Here is a 26545-nt window from a genome sequence, read left to right as displayed (position 1 = left end):
CAGACCAAATATATATATATATTTAATCTATACATATATGATTAAGGCACTAAACAAACAGAAGAAAGAACATTATCTCTGCTTGGAAAAAGTGGAAAAAACATCTCTATAAAGGAGGCATCAGATGAGCAGGATCTCAAAGAATGAGTAGACACCTGCCAAGGAGAGAAGAGACTGAGCATATATATAATGGTAGGGAGTCATAATGAGACCTAACTGATTCAGGGAATAGTGGTGCTAGAGGTAAGCAACAAAGCAGAAATGGCAAGGAGCGAGACTGGAGACAGGTACTGGGCCCAGACTATGAAGGCTTCTATACACCCAATACTAAGGGGTTGGTCCTTATCCTATAGGCAATACAGAACAAGAAGAGCTCTTTAGCAGAGTAAGGTCTGCTATTTAGATTGATAACTCTGGCAATAACCAGAATAGAGAGGGATGAATGGCATGGAGACCACCGAGGAATCTGTTTTAATAGACCAAGCAAAAGGAGGGGATATGCAGATAGATGATTCATTTTGCTGTTCAGTAAAAACTAACACAACATTATAAAGCAGCTATACTCCAATAAACGTTAATTTTTAAAACACAGAGAATGTCTGACAACAAATACACCAGACGGAAACAGTGGCTACGTGAGAGAAGTAGAACTGAGAGAGGAAAAACAGGGGATTATTTTACTTTATAACTTCTACAGAGTATGAATTCTTTTTTAAAAATTCATTACTTTGATAACAATAATTTTTTTAAAAGAACAAGCAGTAAAGGTGCACAATTAACAGTGGCAGTAGGGATGGAGTACATGGCTAGATCTGAAAGACATTTTGAAGGATATGAGTTGGTAATTTGGAAAGGACAGAGTAAAGGTTAATTAGAGAAGAGGATAATAAAGCCATAAATCAAAATATAGAAATAGAAAGGAGAGGCAAGTTGGAGAAAAAACTAAAGATTTTTTAAAAAATTTACTTTGAGACACATTGAAATGTCTGAGGTACCTATTAGATATCCAGGTAAAATTTTCCACAACTAGATAGAAATGCAAGTCTCTTAGACAAGGAAGAAAGCCAGAGTTAAAAGAAACACATTTGGAAATTACCAGCAAATAAAACACAGTCAAAGACATAAACCAAAGCTAACACCTAGTATGTGCTACAGGGCCTTCCAGATTACCTCCAAATCACCTTCTCATTATATCGGGAATAAATCAGAAAATGCTGGGGCCAATTTTAACTAGTACTCAACTGTGGACAATATACTCAAATAATCACTCAAGTCTCTTGCTTTTCACTAAAAATAATAAAAATTAAAGCTACTTTGGGAGCTATAGTTAAAAAGACATAATGATGTATGGTCTGATGGTTTCTTTCATAACTCTATACCTATGCTTACACTCAAATTCACTTTAATTTTGAATTGCTTTGATCTTTATAATTTATCTCTAGATTACTTTGTTTCTATTACTTTGCAAATCTTACAACAGCTTTTGACCAAAAGCAATATAATTCTGACCTGAAGTAATGATAATGCTTTATAATCTTCCTCTTAAAAGCAGAGGTTAAAGAAAAATCTCTCTGAAGGCATCTGAAATTAAGGTACTTTGCTCTTGATCAGTCATGCACATCAAGAACCAATTTATCTCTGCAATTAGTTTTCTCAGTGCACATTCTATGAGATTGGACAGGCAGGCTGAATGCAAAGATTCCACACGGAGATGTATTATAGAGAGACGAAGAAAGTCCCCAGATAGAAAGTAAAAACAACTGCTATCTGAATAAACTGAAAATACATGATACTACCTAACAGCCTCAGGAGCAAAGTGAAAGTGATCTTACATTAAAAAGAGAGGGAATGGGGGCTAAACAGCGCATCATCCTACGGAGCAACACCTCAAGAAATAAGCATTTGATATCTCAACCCTTCCAACCTGTCCACAGTACAATATAATGGAAAGCAAAAGGTTCACTGTGCTCTAGGAATGGGTCACAGACTTTAAGGCCACTTCCCTTTTCCCTCTGTACTCCTGCTATGCCACTCAGAATCTCAGTCAAGTGCCCCTTCCTCTCCTCTTTAACACATGCTGCTATAATATAGGTAGTATGGCCAAAGAAAGGTAAGCCTGCTGCTAAAGACCCAGGAGCTTCTCTGATGGATGGGACTCATCCTATAGGCTTCAATTTCTGACCAGCCAGAATGGATTTTACCTTTTATGTATTATTTTTTAAATTCCCCTTATACTTTTAAAGGCCACCTGGCATGGTCTACTTTCTTAGCAACACAATGCCAAAACCAGTTTTAATATAAAATAAGAAAGAATAACTTTTAAAAGCTACAGATTACATATTCCTAAATATGTACTCAATTTGTAGAGATTTACTAAACAAATTTTTGTCATTGTTTTTAAATGTTCTATATCACTCTCCTCTCAAGGGCTTCTTCTGTAAGACAAAATAAATTGTCCTCAGGGTATTGAGTAATTCAAATTAGTTAATTCCTGTCTCACCTATCTTCACCTTCACCTCTTCTCAACAAAGGAATCCCCAAATCTCATACATTCTAAAGTACTAAAATAATATTCACAAGGAAAGAAGACAAACTGGAACAGCTTAAACAGGAAGAGAAAATGGTAACAGAGCATAATAAAGCAATGATAGCTGTAATAATCAATACTGTTGCCTGATACTCAGACTTGTTAGTAGTAGTAGTGTCAGTCGCTCAGTCGTATCCGACTCTTTGTGACCCCGACTCTTGGCAACCCCACAGACTGTATAGCTCACCAGGCTCCTCTGTCCATGGGAGTCTCCAGGCAAGAAAACTGGAGTGGGTTGCCCTTCCCTTCTTCAGAGGATCTTCCCAACCCAGGGATCAAACTTTAAGAACCTCACAAATATCATCTCATTTTATTAGAAGACATGATACTTTGACAGTGCTATGTTGAGTCATATCTTTTTTTTCTTTATTGAGGTATAATTTAAAAACAGTAAAATGCACAGGCTTTAAGTACACAGTTCAATGACTTTTAAAAAACAGAGACAAGCAACACCATCACCCCAGAAAGTTTCTTTTCCAGTTAATACCTCTACCCTGACCACCTGAGGCAAACTACTGTGCTAATTTCTACCACAATAGATCACTTTTACCTCTTCTTGAATAGCACATAAATGGAATCATTCAGTATATACTCCTTTGTACAATAATGTATTTTTAAGATTCATCCATGTTTTGCTGTATCAGTTGTTTTTTTCTTTTTACTGCTAAATAAATTTTCATTCTCTTGGATACATACCTTGGTGTAGAACTTCTGGGTGACAGGATGAGATATATGTTTAATTTTATAAGAAATTACCAAAGTGGTTGTATCATTTTATACATTAAGGTAGCAATGTATTAGAGTTCTAAATATTCCACACTCTTGCCAATATCTTATAGTATTCTTAATTATAGCCATTCTGATAGGCGTAATACCTTATTGTAATTTTATAATGCATTTTCCTGATAACCGAAGATGGTGAGCACCTCTTTACGTGTTTATTGGACATTCCAATATCTTCTTTTCTGAAGTATCTGTTCAAGGCTTTTGATTAAAGTTGTCATTTTATATTTATATATTCTGAATATGAGTCCTTTGGCAAATAAGCAAATTGGAGATACTTTTTTCCTGTTTGCAGTCGACATTTTCAGTTAAAAAGAGATGATGGTGAAGCACTTCCCTGGTGGTACAGTGGTAAGAATCCCCCTGCCACTGCAGGGGACATGTGTTCAATCCCTGGTCTAGGAAGATTACACATGCCACAGAGCAACTAAGCCCGTGTGCCACAACTACTGAGCCTCCAAGCCACAATTACTGAGCCCATGTGTTGCAACTACTGAAGCTTGTGTGCCTAGAGCCTGTGCTCTGCAACAAGAAGCCACTGCAATGAGAAGCCCATGCACCGCAACTAGAGAAAGCAAGCATGCAGCAACAAAGACCCAGTGCAACCAAAAAATAAATAAATAAAAAAAATTTAAGAATGATGGTGAAGAATTTATTTATTTTGGCCACACTGCACAACTTATGGGACCTTAGTTCTCTGACCAGGGATAGAACTTGCACCCTCAGCAGTGAAAGCACAGAGTTCTAACCACTTGACCACTGGGGAATTCCCTGCCTTTTCATTTTTAACACTGTCATCAGTGAGAAGAATTTTAAAGTTTTGAAAAGACCAATATACAATTTTTTTTTCTCTTACAGTTCAGTGCCTATACTGTCCTAGGAAACTTTTGTCTACCTGAAAATTTCAAAGATATTCTTAGATGTTTTCTTCTAAATGTATAGTTTTAGCTTTCAGTTCCGTTCAGTTCAGTCACTCAGTCGTGTCTGACTCTTTGCGACCCCGTGAATTGCAGCAAGCCAAGCCTCCCTGTCCATCACCAACTCCCGGAGTTCACCCAAACTATATCCATAGAGTCAGTGATGCCATCCAGCCACCTCATCCTCTGTCATCCCCTTCTCCTCCTGCCCCCAATCCCTCCCAGCATCAGAGTCTTTTCCAATGAGTCAACTCTTCGCATGAGGTGGCCAAAGTATTGTAGTTTCAGCTTTAGCATCATTCCTTCCAAAGAAATCCCAGGACTAATCTCCTTTAGGATGGACTGGTTGGATCTCCTTGCAGTCCAAGGGACTCTCAAGAGTCTTCTCCAACACCACAGTTCAAAAGCATCAATTCTTTGGCGCTCAGCTTTCTTCACAGTCCAACTCTCATATCCATATATGATCACTGGAAAAACCATAGCCTTGACTAGATGGACCTTTGTTGGCAAAGTAATGTCTCTGCTTTTGAATATGCTATCTAGGTTAGTCATAACTTTCCTTCCAAGGAGTGTCTTTTAATTTCATGGCTGCAATCACCATCTGCAGTTATTTTGAAGTCCAAAAAAAATAAAGTCTGACACTGTTTCCATTGTTTCCCCATCTATTTGCCATGAAGGGATGGGACCACATGCCATGATCTTCGTTTTCTGAATGTTGAGCTTTAAGCCAACTTTTTCACTCTCCTCTTTCACTTTCATCAAGAGGCTTTTTAGTTCTTCTTCACTTTCTGCCATAAGGGTGGTGTCATCTGCATATCTGAGGTTATTGATATTTCTCCCTGCAATTTTGATTCCAGTTTGTGCTTCTTCCAGCTTTACGCTTAGATAAATGATCCATCTCAAATTAATGGTTATGCACGCTATGAGAATATTTCATGATTTTTTTCCCCATTCACACATCCAGATGTTCCATCACCATTTGTTGAAAAGCATTTCCTTTCCCCCACCGAATTGCACTGGTGCTTTTGTCAAAAATAAAATGACAAAATATATATGGATATATTTCTGGGCTTTTTAAGGCAACTATTTCAAATTTAAATCTAAAATTAATAAAATTTAGAGGAATTTGATGGTAGTATGCTAATAAAAACTCTCAATGAAATATTGCAGCAAACTATTGCTACATCCTAAATTAGACAATACTATTCTAACTGATGTGTAAAGTGTCATACTAAGAACAATCACATCTACAGTAAACCACTGATATTTGGGGATTTAATATTTATGGTTTCAATCATCTGTGGTATCTCTAAATAGCCATGATGTATAAAGCCATAATTTTGTTAAGGCACAATCTGAATCATGTGCTCTGAGGCTTGTTTCCACGTAAGTAACTTACCAAAGGAATAACCCTAGCTGACTCTTCAGTATCCACATCTCAGCAAGGTTCATGACCAATCTTATGATTTCATTTCATGGGTAAAATTATGTTACCCTGGTATTTCTCAACTATGGAGATTCACAATGGTTCTGGATCATGTTAATCAAGAATGTCAATGGCAGAAAAATGTTAAAGAACACTTTTTATAAATGAGTTTAAAAATGTGCAAAGGACTTGAATATTTACCCAAAGAAGATATACAATCCCATTCTTGGGCATATATCTGGAGAAAACCATAATTAGAAAAGATACATGCATCCCAATGGTCACTGCAGTACTAGCTACAATAGCTAAGACATGAAAGCAACCTACATGTTCATTGACATATGAATAAAGAATATGTGGTACACATACACAATGGAATACTATATAGCCATTAAAAAGAATGAAATAATGACATTTGCAGCAACATGGATGAATCTAGAGATTGTCATACTAAGTGAAATAAGTCAGACCGAGTAGGACAAATGTCGTATGATATTACTTATATGTAAAATCAAAAAAGAAATGATACAAATGAACTTATTTGTAAAACAGAAATAGAGTCACAGATGTGGAAAACAAACTGATCGTTACTGGGGAAACAGGGAGGAGGGATAAATTCAGAGATTAGGATGGGACATGTACACTGCTGCTGCTGCTGCTAAGTCGCTTCAGTCGTGTCCGACTCTGTGTGACTCCACAGACAGCAGCCCACCAGGCTCTGCTGTCACTGGGACTCTCCAGGCAAGAACACTGGAGTGGGTTGCCATTTCCTTCTCCAATCCATGAAAGTGAAAAGTGAAAGTGAAGTCGCTCAGTCGTGTCAGACTCTTTGCGACCCCATGGGCTGCAGCCTAACCAGGCTCCTCCGTCCATGGGATTTGCCAGGCAAGAGTACTGGAGTGGGGTGCCATCGCCTTCTCTGGACATGTACACTACTATATATAAAATAAGTAACTAATAGGGACCTACTGTATAGCATGGGGTACTCTACTCAATGTTCTGTAATGGCTTGTATGGGAAAAGAATCTAAAAAAGAGTGTATATATGTATAACTGATTCACTTTGCTGTACGACTGAAAGTAACGCAACATTGTAAATCAGTTATATTCCAAGAAAGATTATTTTTAAAAATTTTCAAAAACAAAGAGCCAACAAGCACATTAAAAGATATTCCATGTCATCAGTCATTAAGGAAATGCATATAAAAACCACAATGAGATGCCATTTCATACCTACTAGGACAACTATAGTCAAAAGACAGACAATAACTGTTGGCACGGATGTATAGAAATTATAAACCATTCTTAACCACTCTGCAGCATGAGAGAGCAGAACATTTCATAGAAAAGTATTTTTAGACCTCTGCTTCCCATAATGGAAGACTGGGTAACTCAGATCAAATCTCCCAGATAACTAGAAAAGCTGTTGATTTTAAAAAATTGAATTAAATTTTTTTAAATTGTAAAAATTCTCCAATTTTTACATTGGAGAATTAACAAAGGGTAAAGAATTATGAGGCCACAGTCAAGCAAAGGCAGAAATCAAGAAGTAAGCCACACTTGGGGCTTCTTTTACTATAGGGACATTTGACAATTCTGGAAAAGATGCTTAGGAGGCTATTCAGCCTTTTTTTATCAGTTTCATAAGACTAAAGGAACAAAATTTGCAGTTCAAGGCCTGTGAAGAGTGAGGGGCCTGGCAAAACCCTCAGGATTAGACTGAGGCTCTGAAGGCTGCATCTTAGGAGTAAGAATGAACCAGAAACAAACTAAAAATTTCATGACTGAAGTCAGTTTAGTCATCCAGGTAGACCATAAAATATCAATCCCTGAAAATGAATTAAGGTGATCATGACCTGCTAGTGATTCTTCCTGGCATCTAAGGGCAAAGAAAATTCTCTCTGAAGAAATATATTACCTGAAGTTTTAAGCTATTTCTACAATTTTTCAAATAAAATATCTGGCACATAGTCAAAGAAAATGAGGCATAAAAGAAAAGACAGTATAAATATGATGCAGCAGAAAAAGGCAGATAATAAAAACAGATACAGAAAAGTTCTACATATCAGGATTATCAGAGAAAGAATTTAAGATAACTACTTTAAATTTTCAAAGAGATAGTAGATTACATTAAAAATTTTGGCAGAGAATTCAAAACTACAAATAATGTAAGAAATGTGAAAAATAAACAGAAATTCAAGAATCAAAAAATGTTTTAAAGGGGTGAAATCACACAGAGTATGTTTTCTGGCCAAAACGCAATTATGCCAGAAATCATTAATAAGAAGATAATCTTCATATGTTTGGAAGTTAAATACATCTCTAAATGGAATAAATATACCTTTAATCAAAGAGGAAGTCATAGAGGAAATTAGAAAATATTTTGAACTAAATTATATAAAAAGTAATGCTATACTATGCAGTTAAAATTATATTAATATTAGAGGTTAAGAGACTTAAATGGATCTATTAGAAGAAGACAGACTAAAAATTAATGAGTTAAGTAACTTTAATAAGATACATGAAATAAAAAAAATAAGATGGCACTGAACAAAGTTGAAAGAAGGCCATAAAGAGCAGAAATGGATGGACCAGAAAACAAATAGTAGAGAAGATGAACAGAGCCAGAGCTCAGTTCTTTGCAAAGACTAATAAAATTGACAAATCCCTGAGGAATCCAATGCGGGGGCGGGTTGGGTGGGGGGGGGGGCGGGCAAGTAACTAGTGCTATGAATTAAAAAGTGGATGTTAGAACTGATCCTGCACATATTAACAAGGTAATAAAAGGATTTTATGAAATCTTTATGCCAGTAAATTTGAAAATTTTGCATGAAATAAATTCCTAGAAAAATATACCTTACCAAAAACATAAGAAAAAATTAAAAATGTAAATAGCTATGGAATGGTTAAGTAACTGAATTCATAATTAATATGAAATTTGTAAGAGAAATCCTTCTAACAAAGAAAAATACAGAATCAGATGGCTTTATCAGCAAATTCTACCAATCACTGAAGGCAGAAATAATTCTAATTTTTACACAAATTATTCCTGAGAATGATAACAGGGACCACTCCTTAACTTGGACTTCCCTGGTGGCTCAGAGGGTAAAGTGCCTGCCTGCAATGCGGGAGACCTGGGTTCGATCCCTGGGTCGGGAAGATCCCCTGGAGAAGGAAATGGCAACCCACTCCAGTATTCTTGCCTGGAAAATCCCATGGACAGAGAAGCCTGTAGACTACAGTCTATGGGGTCGCAAAGAGTCGGACACGACTGAATGACTTCACTTTCTTCTTTCACTTTCACTCCTTAATTTGGTTTATAAAGCCAGCAATAAAAGAAAAGTATTGATCAAAAATATAAGAAAAGAAGAAAGTGAACATAATTAATGTCAGGATGGTGGTCACCCTCATACACTATTAGTGGGAATGTAAATTGGTACATTTTGATGCCTTTGAACTGAGGTGTTGAAGAAGACTCTTGAGAGTCCCTTAGACTGCAAGGAGATCAAACCAGTCAAACCTAAAGGAAATCAATCCTGAATACTGAGTACACTGGAAGGACTGACACTGAAGCTGAAACTTTCAATACTTTGGCCACCTGATGCAAAGAGCTGACTCACTGGAAAAAGACCCTGATGCTGGGAAAGATTGAAGGCAGGAGGAGAAGGGTACGACAGAGGATGAGATGGCTGGATGGCATCAGAGACTCAATGGACACGAGTTTGAGCAAGTTCCAGGAGATGGTGAAGGACAAGGAGGCCTGGCATGCTGCAGTCCATGGGGTCACAAAGAGTCAGACGTGAAGTGAGTGACTGAACAGCAACAAACTGGTACAGGCACTACGGAGAACAGAATGGAGGTTCCTTAAAAAACTAAAAATAGAGCTATCATATGACCCTGCAATCCACTCCTGGGTGTATATGAAGAAAAATATGATCTGAAAGGATACATATTTACCACATATATTCACCACCAATATTCACCACAGCACTGTTTACTATAACCGAGACATGGAAGCAACCTAAATGTCCATTGACAGAGGAATGGATAAAAAAGATGTGGTACACATATATAATAGAATATTACTCAGCCATTAAAAAGAATAAAATCATGCCATTTGCAGCAACATGGATGGACCTAGAAATCATCATACTGAGTGAAGCGAGTCAGACAGAGGAGAAATATCGTATGACATCCCTTATGTGTGGAATCTAAAGAGGAATGATACAGATAAACTTATGAAACAGAGAGAGATTCACAGACTTAAGAGAATGAACTTGTGGTTGCAGTGGGAGGAATGGAAGGAAGGGATAGTTAGGGAGTTTAGGATGGACATGTACACTCTGTTACATTTAAAATGGATAACCAACAAGGACCTACTATCATAGCACATGGAACTCTACTCAATGTTATGTGGCAGCCTAGATGAGAGTAAATAAAGACAGAGAGGGAGAATGGGGGAGAGTGGATACATGTATATGTATGGCTGAGTTCTCTTGCTTTTCACCTAAAACTGTCACAACATTGTTGACTGGCTATACCTCAATACCTCACACTTCATGGCAAACAGATGGGAAAACAGTGGAAACAGTGAGAGACTTTATATTACTAGGCTCCAAAATCACTGCAGATGGTGACTGCAGCCATGAAATTAAAAGACACTTGCTCCTTGGAAGAAAAGCTATGACCAACCTAGACAGCATATTAAAAAGCAGAGGTATTACTTCACCAACAAGGGTCCATCTGGTCAAAGCTATGGTGTTTCCAGTAGTCACGCATGGATGTGAGAGTTGGATGATAAAGAAAACTAAGCGCCGAAGAATTGATACTTTTGAACTGTGGTGTTGGAGAAGACTCTTGAGAGTCCCTTGGACTGCAAGGAGATCCAACCAGTCCATCCTGAAGGAAATCAGTCCTGAATATTCATTGGAAGGACTGATGCTGAAGATGAAACTCCAATACTTTGGTCACCTGATGCGAAGAACTGACTCATTGGAAAAGACCCTGATGCTGTGAAAGATTGAAGACGGGAGGAGAAGGGGACAGCAGAGGATGAGATGGTTGGATGGTATCACTGACTCAATGGACATGAGTTTGAGTAAATTCCAGGAGCTGGCGATGAACAGGGAGGCCTGGTGTGCTGCAGTCCATAGGGTCGCAAAGAGTCAGACACAACTGAGCAATTGAACTGAATTGAACCTCAATACACAATAAAAAGTTAAAATAAAGAAAAAAGAACAGTTCTTTCCTTTAGGCAGGAAGGAAGAAGCTGTAATTGGAAAAGGGCAGGTGGGTTTCTGGGAAATGACAATGTTGTTTCTTGACCTCAGTGGTAGTTCCCACTTATTTGCTTTACAATAAATCATCAAGATGCACATTCTGTTTTTTTATTCTTTGCTTTTTATGTATTACAATTTATACTAAAATTTTTATTTAAATTTATGGAACCAGTTTCACTTAATGAGAAAACAGCATAAATATTGTTGACTTTCATTCTTAGATTTCAGTAATATTCTTGACTCTGTCTTTATTTACTCTAAACAGACTTACAACTCATATTTCTTGGAGATTATCTTTTAGAGGTTAATCCTTTAATATTTGCTAGTTTCCAAATTCCACTAACACATTATACTGAAATGTACAATTACATTTTTAAATAAAATCATATTCTTGAATACACTATACTTTCTAATTTGGAACATTGTTTTTAAAACCCAAAATTTCACCTTGGGGGATAACACACATAGATTAACCAATAATCCGTATGTTTGCAAGGTGTTACAAAATAAAGACAAATGAGATGAGTACAGTTTTGTCTGGGAATAAATAAACATCAATTCAGCAGTTTACCGGAAACTTCCACATCGTTTCCTAACACTGATTATTTTAATTTGTCTTCAATCTTTGTCTACCTAGGCCTCATTTAAAACCCAGGCATCTGCCTAGATGTAAGAAGCTTTTAAAGTAACAGGAAATCTGATTTAATGATCTGAAATATGAATGATCGTTCATAGGGCCAAGTCATTTTATTTCTTCTCTGTAACTATAGTAAAAGGAACAGCTAACTGAACATACCTCAAATTTTATTTTGACAGCGATTATAAAGCCTATAGTGAAATATTGCTCCCATCTACCTTTCTAAATACTTTTTAACATCCCCTTTAAGGCAAACATCAAAACATAGCAGACTAAAACAATTCTGCCTCAAATTATGGAGACCCAAAATTTGGTCTATACACTGTTATGAATCTGATTAACTTAAATAAAAGTTGCTGGAGCTGGACTCTGGCAAGCGGGAGCCACGTTAGACATTACTGACAAAAAGTAGTATTTTCATCATTAAATTTCTTTTTTTTTTTTTTACTTTACAATATTGCATTGGTTTTGCCATACATCAACATGAATCTGCCACGGGTGTACACGTGTTCCCAATCCTGAACCCCCCTCCCACCTCCCTCCTAAAATTTCTTACTTTTGGAACATGAGGATTAAATTCCACAGCTCTATGAATTGCTTCCACAGCATTAATTTCTGCTGTGCTTAACCCTCTTCTGGAGGCTGTTTCTGGAGAGAATCTATAAGAAAAGAACAAAATGAAGAAATAAATATTTAAATACATAAATATTTTAATTTATTAATTAAGGTCATCTAGCCCCTGAATCAGAGGTTTCTGGTGATGGCAAAAGTCAAAGTCAAATAGCTACTATACTTTGGTTCAACATATAAAAGAAGGCAGCATAAGAGATAGAAATCTTCAAGTTAAGGTGAAGAAAGCCTTCAGAAATCCATTAAAGTCACACTTTGAGCAAAGTAATGAAATAATAAATGCTACACAAGGACATCTAGAGAATCTCATGAAGACAGAAGTATTATATTCTTAGCAAACATTCACTGAGAGGAAAAAAATCTGTGAACATTTCATTCTAATTCACATTAAGGCATTGTAAGCTAAAGTAAAAGAAAACATTTGCTATTTGGTTGGTTTCTGAGTATCTTACCTGTGGAATAAAGAGAAATTCATTAATGGCAGCCAAAAATACAAGGAAATCACAATAATTCAGAATTATAATCTTAGAACAGATAACATGAAACCTATTTCCCTACCATACAACCTTATCATTATCATCACAGCTACTATGTACTGAATATACTTTTTGTCTAGCAATGCTTTCGGCATTTAACACACACAATCTTCACACAACCACCCTATAGTATTATTCTTATTTTATAGATGAGGAAGAAACTCAAAGTGATTAACTTGACCAAAGTTCCACAGCTGGTATGTTGTAGACTTTGAATTTGCACCCAAGTTTACTTAGCTCTAAAAACCTTGCAGTTTCCACTGTTACAGACAGTAAGAATCTTCAAAGCCCCGTAAGTTAAGGGTTATTCAACAGGAAGTTGAGGGAAAAAAGCATTTTTAAAGTCAGTGAATGAAAAACATAATATTGATTTTAGCAGTCTTTCTAAACTTGTAGTTTTCATAACTACTTACTTATCTGAAACAGTCCTTGTCTTCAATAGTGCTGCTGTATAACAGATGGCTGCTGACTTTGGAAGGCTTATATCTATAATAATAATTAATTTAGGTAAGAAACACATAAATACCTTAGGACAATTTTTAGTAATAATAATTCATAGTTCAATTCAACAGATATGTTGATAATAAAGCAGTAAAAGCACATGGACATGAAATTGGAAGACCTGAGTTTGAAATCTTGATTCTACTATTTACCAACTATATATCCTTGAACTAGCCGCAACTTCTTTAACCTCAGTTTTCTCAAAATAGAGAAATGATAATTTTCTAGCATAGATGTCTGTGAAAGTCCTCATACAATATTAGAAAGTACTCAACAAATATTTATAAAAGGCTGCTTGCTGCTGCTGCTGCTGCTGCTGCTGCTGCTGCTGCTGCTGCTAAGTCACATCAGTCGTGTCCGACTCCGTACGACCCCATAGACAGCAGCCCACCAGGCTCCTCTGTCCCTGGGATTTTCCAGGCAAGAATACTGGAGTGGGTTGCCATTTCCTTCTCCAATGCATGCATGCTAAGTTGCTTCAGTCGTGTCTGACTCTGTGAGACCCCATGGACAGCAGCCCACTAGGCTCCCCTGTCCACGGGATTCTCCAGGCAAGAATACTGTAGTGGGTTGCCATTTCCTTCTCCAAATAGGCTGCTTACAATAATAGTATCCAGGGAAAAGGGCACTGTATAGATAGAATACATAAAACCTCCACCTATTCACAGAGAAAAACTAAGATTAAAAAAAAATTAACAGTAGTTAAATCTAAGTGATATAACCATGGGTGATTTTCATTTTCTTCTTCCTATGTTTTCGCATTTTCTACATTTTCTTAAGTGATAGTCTTTTATAAAATAAAAAGAAATTGAGAACTATAATGAAATTATCTTAAAGAATGCCCCAAACAATGTTATCAGGAGAGTAAGACTACAGGACTCTCTTTCCAGATTCCAGAGTTATACTAGCAAATGGAGAACTAAAGAAGTAAACTTGCTTTTAACTTTTTTCAGGACTCTAGAAGAGTTAAAAACTGGAGACTGATACAAATAACTGAAAACATAGAGGCATATCCAGGTTGCTAGTTTTATTTTATTTTTAATGAATAGGTCCATTCTGATTTTTCACATTCAGTCCTTAAGCTTGTTCATCATACATATCATAAGCAGGCCATACATCTGATAAGTAACATATGGAAAGAATTTCTCACAAATTTCTCCATGAGCCTATATTACTCTAAAGCACTTCCTAAGAATTCCAGATGTTTAAAAGAAATAAACTTCTCTTTCCAAGTGTAATACATTTCAAACTTTCTAAGTCACGGGGATTCCTAAGCTAATGGGTAGGAGCTTACAACAGGACAGTATGAATAAGTGACATATGTGTTCTGATATAATGAAAGCTATGACAAGAAAAATTATGCTTGTTAGGATGTTCTCAGTTTCAGGTTAAAAGCCGATGGCTCACTCAGAATGAGGAGAAAGACTACGCTTCTTAAAAATTATCTCAACTCCATTTATGATAAACTGGCACTGTTATAGTACAATAATAAAAACAGCCAACATATATTGACTTCTTACTTTGGGGAAACTAGTAAAGAAATCGAATACCTAAATTTAAGTTCAGGCTTGCCACTTACTGGCTAGGAGACCTTACGCAATTACTTAGCCTTCTTCAACTCCAGTTTCCTTATTTATTAACTGGAAATAGTAAAATACTTGTCCTACCATCTCTCAAGATTGTTGTAAGCATCAGATGAGATAATAAATTACTCTTTTTAACTAAAAAGCATTGTAAAATGTTGTTCTGAGTTACTCATATATACTGCTAAGCAACTTCTGTTAGCCTTCTCCATCACTCCAAAAGAAATGAAGTGTATAGCACTCCATACTTTTCCAATTACGTCACCTAACACACTATGCTTCAATATAACTACTATCCATTTGTCTGTATGTTCTACCAAACTGCAAACCCTTTAAGGGTTAAGTCCATGTTTTCTTGTTTACCACTGTATTCCAAGTGCCTCACACAGGCACTAAAACAAATGAATATACTTTGACAGAGGGAAAATTTTTCCTTGCAGACTTTTGCTATAAAAAGTATTGATAAAGAAGATACTTAGGGGCTTCCCTGGTGGTCCAGTGGTTAAGAATCTGCCTTGCAATTCAAGGGGACGTGGGTTCAACCCCTGGTCAGGGAACTAAGATTCCACGTGCTACAGAGCAACTAAACCTGTGCACCACAACTACTGAGCCCTCACACACAACTAGAGAGCCTGTGCATTGCAACAAAAGATCTGCGTGACGCAACAAAGATCCTGCATGCGTCAACTAGGACCTGACGTAGCCACATAAGTAAATATTTACAAAAAAGAAGAAGATACTTAATAGTGACTTGTGTCCACAGATTCTAAATATTGACTGGAAAGAATGCAAAGAGAAAGTCACAGAAATACCAGAGTAGGATACCATTTGTGATCACTTTATATTGGGGGAAAAAAAAAAACACTCTAACTATGCTATCAACTAAGAGGGGCTTCCCTGCTAGCTCAGCTGGTAAAGAATCAACTAAGAGAATTATCACTCACCATCATATTTTGCTAGAACTGCTTGGACATCTGCATAGGCCTGTAATTCTAAAAGTGATTCTAGGAGATTTTCATGGATGTTCAACATGGTAAGAGGAGGAAATTCTTTCATTAACTGTATATTAAAAGAAAAAAAGATTAAAATTATAGCAAATGAACTCAATACAGAAGTAGAAATTCTTTATTAAAACTTTGGAGACTCAACCTCTAAGAAATTTGTGTATATTAAGTATCTTGTTATAAAACTATCAATTGAAAAAAAGAAAAAAAAGATTCTGGGGAATCCCCTAGGGGTCCAGTGGTTGGCGCTTTCTCTGCCAGGGCCTGAGGTTTGATCCCTGGTTGGGGAGCTAAGATGCAACAAGATGCATGGTACCACCAATAAATAAATGTTACAAAATAAAAAGCCACACAGTGATTATGCATTAACTTAACCAGCAACTTAAAACATATTTTCCGTTTTGAAAGAATAAAGATAAAGGTTAAGTCATCAAATTGACTTACGTCTCTCATTATTTTTACTGCCTCTCTTATTCTTCCCAATTTTCTTGCACACATTGCCAGTCTTCTTTTAATATACACCAGTACATTGGTATCTCTCCCTATTTAAAAAAAACAACAAATGACCCAAAACTATCACTTTTATATTATGACCAGCTATTTCCTTAATATATTTATCTATCAATTTTATTAGCCTGGAAGGCAAATAATTTTATATACCCTGGAAGGTTCAATTAAAATTAAATTGTGTCAGAATGGAAGAATATTAATAATTGTTGCATTTGGGTAATGAACAATGAATGAAAGTTAATTATATTGCTATATTTTTATAGATGTTTGAAGTTTTTTATATTAAAGGTTTAAAATATATACATGTATATATATACATATAGGACTATTTTTGACTCTACGTAATCTGAGTACAGTATATATAAAGTAATATGTGTATACTAGGCAAGTAGATTTTACTATTAAAAGACATACATTAATAGAAAAAATAACATGAATCTATTAAGTTTCTGTATAAACAATCTACTATTTTAATATTATCTACTATTTTAACTGACAAAAGATATTCAAAACAAAATTTATATACTAGTGTAAATTTTTGCTCAAGGGCAAAACTACTTCTAGAAAGGGCTAACAAATATTTCTGAACCTATCCCATAACTAAATTTGAGATTATACAAGGACAAATGGCATGACTTTTTTACAGATGTAGTTTCATTAGTTCTAAACTGTAAGATTATATATTCCCACAGTTGTGTGTTATAACAACATGCATTAATGAAACATCCTATATACATCAATATTTAGTTTAGAGAGAAAACATCCAAATTTTAATTTCCACAAACAAAAGATTTAGAACTTAACTCCCAGCAGATAATTCATTATATAAACATATTTCAATTTATTGCCTACTCTTTGCCAAAATCATGAAATTAAACCCTCTGGCCACACAATATAGCAGGAAGCAACAACATTACAAATTCTAACATCTTTGGTAAGTGTCTCAATCACAACTGGGAGAGTATGCCTAAGAGTGGAAAGAAAGGATGTCAGCTGCTATGGCCCATATGATCTCAAACATACTGTAGAGAAAAAAACCACCAAAGAAAGAGTCAATACCAAGTGTAAGGCTGGTTTTTGTGCTAAAGGGCCACTCCCTGGCACTATATGGAGATATTTTTACAGCCTGAAGAGCAAACCAAATGATATATATACCTCTACTACTGCTTAGGTAAGGGTGGATAAAAGTAACAGCTGTTTATCATTATTAGAAGGTTCTCTTGAATCTTGAATATTTTTGAGTTGTGTTTCTCCAATGACCAGCCCAATTCTTGCATGAAATAAATTACTGTTAAGTTTCAGAGCAGCACATCTCTCAATAACCAGAACAGATCTATTCTCTTCCACAAACATTCTCTAGCTCATACACATTTCTGTCTTGCTGACTTGAACAGATCTGTTATATCTCATGAAGAGCAGCTAACTTTTAAGTATTAAGTTTTTAAAAATTTATTGTATTGTGTTTTACACATAAAAGAGGCAACTGCAGGAACTAAAAGACAGGTGAAAATTAGTTCATATTCACTTACTCAGTTGAGCTTCATGCTGAGGACTTTGGTGCTGGCACTGTTGTGACCGCCTATAAATTGTTTCTCCTGCCTTGAGTGCCTGTTTAAATAACCTTTCGGCATCTACAATAGTTGTTGCTTCTTCCTCAGCCAGTAGAACATATGCAGTGGCACAGCTTTAAAGAAAGCAAGCAAGACAATTTTAAGGAAAATGGTAAAGCAAGTAGTTTCTTTCAGTTCAGTTCAGTCGCTCAGTCGTGTCCGACTCTTTGCGACCCATGAACTGCAACACGCCAGGCCTCCCTGTCCATCACCAACTACCGGAGTCCACCCAAACCCATGTCCATTGAGTCGGTGATGCCATTCAACCATCTTATCCTCTGTTATCCCCTTCTCCTCCTGCCTTCAATCCTTCCCAGCATCAGGGTCTTTTCCAATGAGTCAGCTCTTTGTATCAGGTAGCCAAAGTATTGGAGTTTCAGCTTCAGCATCAGTCCTTCCAATGAACACCCAGGACTGATCTCCTTTAGGACGGACTGGTTGGATCTCCTTGCAGTCCAAGGGACTCTCAAGAGTCTTCTCCAACACCACAGTTCAAAAGCATCAATTCTTCGGCGCTCAGCTTTCTTTATAGTCCAACTCTCACATCCATACATGATCACTGGAAAAACCATAGCCTTGACTAGACAGACCTTTGTTTGTAGTTTCTTTAGGGTATGTCTATTTACATAACATTTCCCTATCTTTACCTAACTTTCTGTAACAGGGAAGAAAATTTTCTATTCTAAGTTAATCACTAAAGGGATGTTGCCTATAAACTTAAATTATACATAATAATACAACTCTCAGAACTCTGCTTCCCAGGATATAAGCATTATGCTAAAAGACTTTTATTTAGCTCACAGGAAACATCTTGGCCAGGCCCACCTGGGAGGAAGAAATTAACACACTCCTCCAGGGGTGGATAGGAACCAGGAAATGTTTGACTTCACTCCTTTCCCTTTTAGTATAAAAGAAGACTGAATTCTAACTGAGGCAAGAGAGTTCTTTGTAAGCATAAATGCACCATCTTCTTGATTTTCTGGCTTTCAGAATAAAGCTGTTATTCCTTGCCCCAACAACTCATTGCTCAATTATTGGCCTGTCATATGGCAAGCACTCGCTATGAGGTCGGACTTGGTAACAAATTTCAGTTATTCATAAACACTTTCTATTTTTTGTTTTTGTTCTATTACTGTTGTTATACCCCTCTTGTGAAGGGGTATTAAATTGTGTTTTTCATTTTTATTTATCTTATGATGAGTGACATTGAGCACCTTTTTATGTACTTTTTGGTCATTTATATATCTTCCTAGAAAAAATGTCTATTCAAATCCTTTGCCCATTTTTAATTGGGTTGTCTTTGTTACTGAGTTGTAAGAGTTCTTTCTATGTTCTGAATACTAGGCCCTTATCAAATATGACTTGCAAATATTTTCTCTCAACCTGTGGGTTGCATTTTCACTTTTTTGACAATATTCTTTGATTGCACAAAAGCTTTTGATGAAATCTAATTTATCTAACCATCCCCAAGAAAAAGAAATGCAAAAGGCAAAACAGTTGTCTGAGGAAGCCTTAAAAATTAGCTGAGAAAAGAAGAGAAGTTAAAGACAAAGGAGAAAATGAAAGATATACCCATTTGAATGCAAAGTTCCAAAGAATAGCAAGAAGAGATAAGAAAGCCTTCCTCAGTGATCAATGCTAAGAAATAGAGAAAAACAATAGAATGGGAAAGACTAGAGATCTCTTCAAGAAAATTAGAGATACCAAGGGAACATTTCATGCAAAGATGGGCAAAATAAAGGACAGAAATGGTATGGACCTAACAGAAGCAGAAGATATTAAGAAGGGGTGGCAAGAATACACAGAAGAATTATACAAAAAAGATCTTCACAATGGTGTGATAACCACCAGATAACCACGATGGTGTGATCACTCACCTAGAGCCAGACATCCTGGAATGTGAAGTCAAGTGGGCCTTGATGCTTAGGAAGCATCACTGTGAATAAAGCAAGTGGAGGTGATGGAATTCCAGTTGAGCTATTTCAAATCCTAAAAGATGATGCTGTGAAAGTGCTGCACTCAATATGCCAGCAAATTTGGAAAACTCAGCAGTGGCCACAGGACTGGAAAATGTCAGTTTTCATTTCAATCCCAAAGAAAGGCAATGCCAAAGAATGTTCAAAAAACACACAATTGTACTCATCTCACACGCTAGCAAGTTCAGTTCAGTTCAGTCACTCAGTCGTATCCGACTCTTTGCGACCCCATGAACCCCATGAAACATGCTAGCAAAGTACTGCTCAAAATTCTCCAAGTCAGGCTTCAATAGTACGTGAACCGTGAGCTTCCAGATGTTCAAGCTGGATTTAGAAAAGACAGAGGAACCAGAGATCAAATTGCCACCCGTTGGAAAAAGCAAGAGAGTTCCAGAAAAACATCTACTTCTGCTTTATTGATTATGCCAAAGCCTTTGACTGTGTAGATCACAACAAACTGGAAAATTCTTCAAGATATGGAAATATCAGACTACCTGACCTGCCTCCTGAGAAGTCTGTATGCAGGCAAGAAGCAACAGTTAGAACTGGACATGGAACAACAGACTGGTTCCAAATCAGGAAAGGAGTATGTCAAGGCTGTATATTGTCACCCTGCTTATTTAACTTATATGCAGAGTACATCATGCAAAATGCCAGGCTAGATGAAGCACAAGCTAGAATCAGATTGCCGGGAGAAATATCAATACCCAGATATGCAGATGACACCATGCTTATGGCAGAAAGTGAAGAGGAACTAAACAGCCTCTTGATGAAAGTGAAAGAGGAGAGTGAAAAAAAAGCTGGCTTAAAACAACATTCAAAAAACTAAGATCATGACATCTGGTCCCATCACTTCATGGCAAATAGATGGGGAAACCATTGTTTCAGTGGTTTCAGTGAAAGACTTTTTCTTGGGCTCCAAAATCACTGCAGATGGTGACTGCAACCATGAAATTAAAAAGACGCTTGCTCCTTGGAAGAAACGCTATGATCAACCTAGACAGCATATTAAAAAGCAGAGACATTACTTTACCAACAAAGGTCCACGTAGTCAAAGCGATGGTTTTTCCAGTAGTCATGGATGGATGTGAGAGTTGGACTATAAAGAAGGCTGAGCACCAAAGAATTGATGCTTTTGAACTGTGGTGTTGGAGAAGACTCTTGAGAGTCCCTTGGACTGCAAGATTCAACCAGTCAATCTTAAAGGAAATCAGTCCTGAATATTCACTGGAAGGACTGATGCTGAAGCTGAAACTCCAATACTTTGGCCACCTGATGCGAAAAACCAACTCCTTGGAAAAGACCTTGATGCTGGGAAAGATTGAAGGCAGGAGGAAAAGGGGACAAGAGAGGATGAGATGGTTGGATGGCATCAGTGACTCGATGGACATGAATTTGAGCAAGCTCCGGGAGCTGGTGATGGACAGGGAAGCCTGGTGTGCTGCAGTCCATGAGGTCACAAAGAGTCAGACACGATTGAGCAACTGAACTGAACTGAATCTTTATTACTCCCTTCCTTCTGCCTTGAGTTTAGTTGGCTCTGCATTTTCTAACTCCTTAAGGTATAAAGCTAAGTCCTTGATTTAAGATCTTTTTTCTTTATTAATGTAGGTATTTACAGCTATAAATTTTTCTCTGAGCATGTACTGCTTTTGCTGTATTTCATGATTTTTGATATGTTATGTTTTCGTTTTCACTCATCCCAAAGCATTTTTCTAATTCATCTTGTGATTTCTCCTTTGACATTATTTGTCTATAGAGTTTGTTGTTTAATTTCCACACATTCCAATATGGTGAAATTTCTGAATTTTCTTCTGTTACTGACTTCTAGTTGCATTTCACGGTAGTGAGGGTAGATAGTTTATATGATTTCAATCATTTTAAGTTTATTGAGAATTATTTATGCCCTAACTATGATGTATCCTGGAAAATGTTCCATGTATACTTCGGGTATATGGAAATGTTGTTGGGTAGGTATCTGTTAGATACAGTTGGTTTACAGTATTGTTTGTTCAAGTCTTCTATTTCTTTGTGTATCTTTTGTCTAGTTATTCTATCCATTATTGAAAATGAGGTGTTGATGTCTTCAACTATTATTGTTGAACTCTATTTCTCCCTCAATTCTGTCAGTTTTTGGTTCATACACTTTGGGGCTGTCTTATTAGATGTATACAAGTTTATAATTGTTGTATCTTCTTGATAAATTGAACTTTTGTCATTATATAATGTCAAACTTTGTCTTGTAAAAATTTTTGTCTTAAATTCTACTTTGTCTGGTATTAACCACTCCATTTCTCTTTGGCTACTATTTGCATGGAATTTTGTCTACACTTTCACTTTGTACTTGTGTCCTTGAATCTAAAGAATTTAGATAGCATATAGTTGGACTACTTTTTTTCCCTATCCATTCTGCTAATCAATGCCTCTTAACTGAAGAACTTAATCTATTTACCTTTAAGTAATTAGTGATAAGGAAGAAATTGTTTCCTCCATTTTCCTATTTGTTTTCTATATATCCTGTCTTTTTTGTTGCTATTGTTCTCATTTCCTGCATTATTGCCTTCTTTTGTGTTAGATATTTTCTAGTATACCATTTTGATTCCCTTACTTCTTTTTATCATATTTTTTATTTCTTAGTGTTTAACAGTTAACAATTATATTTAACAACTTACAAAAACCAAGAATGAATTAATAATAATTTAGTTTCAATAGTTTCAAAACTTTGCTCCTATATCGCTTCTCCCCCCTTATGTTGTTATGGTCACAAATTGCAACTATATAAACTGTACATCCATCAACATAGATTTACAAGGACTGTTTTATACAGCTGTCTTTTAAATCATATAGATAAAAAGAACTTCAAACCAAAAAAAAGTTAATATTGACTTCACTTGCCTATGTAGTTACACTTCTGGTGTTCTTCACTGCTTTGTGTGGACTCAAGACTGTCTAGTATCATTTTATTTCACCCTGAAGGCCTCCTTGTAGCATTTCCTGTAGGAGAAGTTCAGGTCTACTAGCACTGAACTGTTTCTGTTTATCTGGGAATGTCTTCTTCTTCTTTTTTTTTTTTTTGGAAGGACAAGGTTGCTGGACACAGAATCCTGAGCTAACAGGTTTTTTCTTCCTGAACTTTAACTATATTATTCCACTGCCTTATATGGTTTCTGATGAGAATCAGCTGTTAATCTTTTTTAGGATTACTTATACGTGATGAGTTGCTTCTCTCTTGCTGCTTTCAGGTACCTGCCCTTATCTCTGGCTCTTGAAAGCTTGATTATAATGCATCTCATTGTGGATATCTTTGAGTATGTCTTATGTGGGGTGCACTGAGCTTCTCTGATGTATAGATCCAGACCTTTCATCAAACTTGGGATCTTTTCAGCCAGTATTTCTTCAAATAGTCTTTTTTGCCTTTTTCTCTCTATCTTTTTGGGACTCCATTATGCATAGGTATGTTTAACAGTGTCCCACAGGTTTCTTAGGCTCTGTTCTCTTTGCTTCATTCTTTTATTTTTGACCAAAATCAAGTTTGCTGATTCCTTCTTCTGCCTGTTTAGATCTGCTGCTGAACCCCAATAGGAAATTTTAAATTTCAGTTAAACTTTTCAACTCTAGAATTTCTATTTAGCTTTTATTATTTCTACCTCTTTACTGATACTCTCTAATCTGAGACAGATTCTCATAGTTTCCTTTAATTCTTTGTATATGGCTTCCTTTACATCCTTGAGCATATTTTAAATAGTTGATTTAAAGTTTTTGTCCAGGAAGTCCAAAGTCTGGGCTTCCTCAAGGGCAGTTTCTATTTATTTCCTTGTCTCTGTGAAAGGCATATTCTGCTGTTTTGTATGTCTTATTATTTTTTTGTTGTTGAAAACTGGAAATTTAAAATATTATAATCTAGCAACTCTAGAAATCAGATTTCATCTCCTTCCCAGGGATTGTTGTTGCTGTTTATAGTTGTTTAATAACTTCTGAACTGATTTTGTAGTTTATTTTCTCTATCATGAGTGACTAGTGAAGTCTCTGCTCTTTTAGCATAATGGTTAGTTAGTGACTTGATAGAGATTGCTCTAAACCCCTGAAATCAAAAACAAGACAAAAAACAAGTCTTAGCAGATGGGTTCTGTGTGTGTGGGGGGGCATACCTTCAACATCAGTCAGGCAGTTTACAACTCTACCTTAGCTTTCACTTTCTGTTTGTGTAGGACCTGAAAGTTAGACAGACATGAGAGCTTAGGGCCTGAAGTCTTTTCTGAGCAAGTGCCCAAACTTGGGCATGTGTGTAGCTGCTGAGATTCCAAGGAATATGTGGAAGCTTTTAAAAACCTTTATTTCCCAGTTTCTCATTCCTCAGCCTTTCCCAAGCTTTCTAGTTTGTCTATTGTTTGCCTGTTGTTACCCCTTGCTCCTGGCAGCAGGCCCTAATACATTTGCTGTTAAATATTTTTAACAAATGCCAGCCTACCCACCCCACTAACGGCACCCCCTCCCCCAGTATAGCTGTGTCAGTACTGGGAGAGTTTCAAATTAACCAAAGTAAAAAAGGCAAGCCCTTAGAGCTGGTCCTTCACGGGTTCATCAGACCAGTCAGACCATTTTAGACCACAGTTCTTTGAGAATATGATCCAGTCTGCTTCCTTTGATAGACGGAATTATACCCAGAAGGATGACTGTTGTCTTCAAGGCGGTTACCACTGAGCTAGGGGGTGGAGGATGGGGTTAGTGTAAGTTAAAATACCAAAAATAAATAAACAAAGCTCTCTTAAAGAAATTCAGTTATTTCTTAAAATTGATTAAGCATTCTTTAGGTTGCAATAAACTTCTGATTAGTTTTCAGAGTCTCAATAAACTTGATTCACTCCTTGTTGAGTTCCCTACACTGACATTTTGTTCTACCTTGGGTAAGTCTTCTTAATAAGGATTAATATATCTGTGGTAGGGGAGAAAGGAGGAGTACAGGGACAATGATAAATTCACATTATTCAGGAGGTATTCCTTGATTAATCCCAACTAGGCCCATTTTTCACTCTTGGCATTTATTTAATATTAGATCAATATTTATTGATCTGTCTTAAATATTAAGTTCACTTATACTTTTTAAAATACAAAGTTGATAAAAGGAACTTAAAAAAAAAATGCTACTAACATTAAAAATAATAAGGTTAGAGCCATGTTTTTCTTATTTTGAATTCCTTTCCCAATCCTCTAATCCTACTAGCAGCTAGAGGTCTCAGGACTGAATGAATGCTTTCAGTGAATGACATAAATGAAAAACAAAATTAAAATGAGTGGCATAAGTATTTTCGTACTCTATCAAGTGTCATCATCAATTAGATCAGTATTCTTCCTTTTGAAAAATATTTCTACCTAATTTCTATTCAAAAGCACAGAAGATAAGTTTACAATTTCAGAAGCAAAAAACAAATGTCAATGAACACTGCAAATCTGTCCCTAGTATGCAAAAAGGGGACTATTAATGACTCCAAATGTCTTAGGGATAGAAAAAAGGAAACAAAATCATTTGCCTGGGTTTCCTTCAAAACAAACTTATTTTCCATATATTATATTTCAAACTTACTCATTGTTTAATTCTAAAGCTTGATAGGCTGCTTTGATTCGAGCTGGAGGATTCCTTTCTCTCCATGCCTTCTGCATAACTGTAGGAAAAACATTTCAAAAGGTAGATGAGATGGCAAACATAAAATATCTTATGCAAAACGTACAAAGAATGATTTATAAGAATAAACAAAGATTAAATAACATGTTCTTAAACATAAACAGCAAACTGGGGTGATGGCTCACATTAACCTTATGAAAAGTTTACAATAAATTTGGAAGCTTCACATAAAATAGAATAATATTATTTCTCTGATTTATATGAATAATAACATAGGTGGTACTCAGTCAAGTTAACTATATCATTATTATACATGAACATTTATATATCTAAATGTATATTAAAATTGATATCAGATTATAATTAATGAAATATTCTTGTTCTTTTATCCTTTTGGAAAGGTTCTATGGAACTGCTAAAAATACACAAAAACCTTAAAAACCAGAGTTTTTATCTAATCAAAGATTCAGTTCATAAAGAATGCTTGAATTTGTATTTTATATTAAAGGGGGGAAAAAAGGAATTAATTTAGGACACAGTACATTTATGGAAAATATGAGTCTCTACTAAGAGTCAAGAAAAGCCTGAATTAGTATCTCTCTGGAATAACAATATTAGTTTTGTTATCATTTACTATACCAAATTTAAAACTTCACATTAAGCAAAGTTTCTTTAAAATTAAACAAACAAATAAACAAAGAAGATCCATGAAACTATTTGGCCTATTTCAAGTTTGATAAGAAAAATAGAGAATCTATGAATGTTGCTTTTGGACAGAAACCTACAACTGTCCAGAAAGAATAATATGGAAAACGTTTAAGTTTTCCTTTGGAAACAAAATATTAGTCTTGGCTTAGAAATGGAGATAATATATTCTACTTGTGTAACAAAAATACATTTCTCATATCAAACATGTCACTAGCTAGCTGACAGCTAATGCTTCCTGA

At 36.0% G+C, this 26545-nt stretch overlaps 1 protein-coding gene across 18 annotated transcripts in view; it reads right to left on the bottom strand.

The window, feature by feature from the left end:
• ST7L (suppression of tumorigenicity 7 like) overlaps positions 1-26545 on the bottom strand; it is a 147269-nt gene that overhangs the window by 96680 nt on the left and 24044 nt on the right. For all 18 annotated transcript variants that reach the window (XM_070367496.1, XM_070367499.1, XM_070367493.1 and 15 more), the window contains 6 exons: positions 25560-25638; positions 17922-18076; positions 16327-16424; positions 15823-15937; positions 13208-13280; positions 12185-12287 (listed from right to left, as the gene is read on the bottom strand). In XM_070367496.1, coding sequence (XP_070223597.1) covers positions 12185-12287; positions 13208-13280; positions 15823-15937; positions 16327-16424; positions 17922-18076; positions 25560-25638 — 623 coding nt within the window. The remainder of the gene's footprint in view (positions 1-12184; positions 12288-13207; positions 13281-15822; positions 15938-16326; positions 16425-17921; positions 18077-25559; positions 25639-26545) is intronic.

This window comes from Bos mutus, chromosome 3 (assembly GCF_027580195.1).
Source record: "Bos mutus isolate GX-2022 chromosome 3, NWIPB_WYAK_1.1, whole genome shotgun sequence".
Classification (NCBI taxonomy): domain Eukaryota; kingdom Metazoa; phylum Chordata; class Mammalia; order Artiodactyla; family Bovidae; genus Bos; species Bos mutus.
The sequence above is the reverse complement of the archived record's forward strand: the minus strand, read 5'-3'. Positions and strand labels throughout refer to the sequence as shown.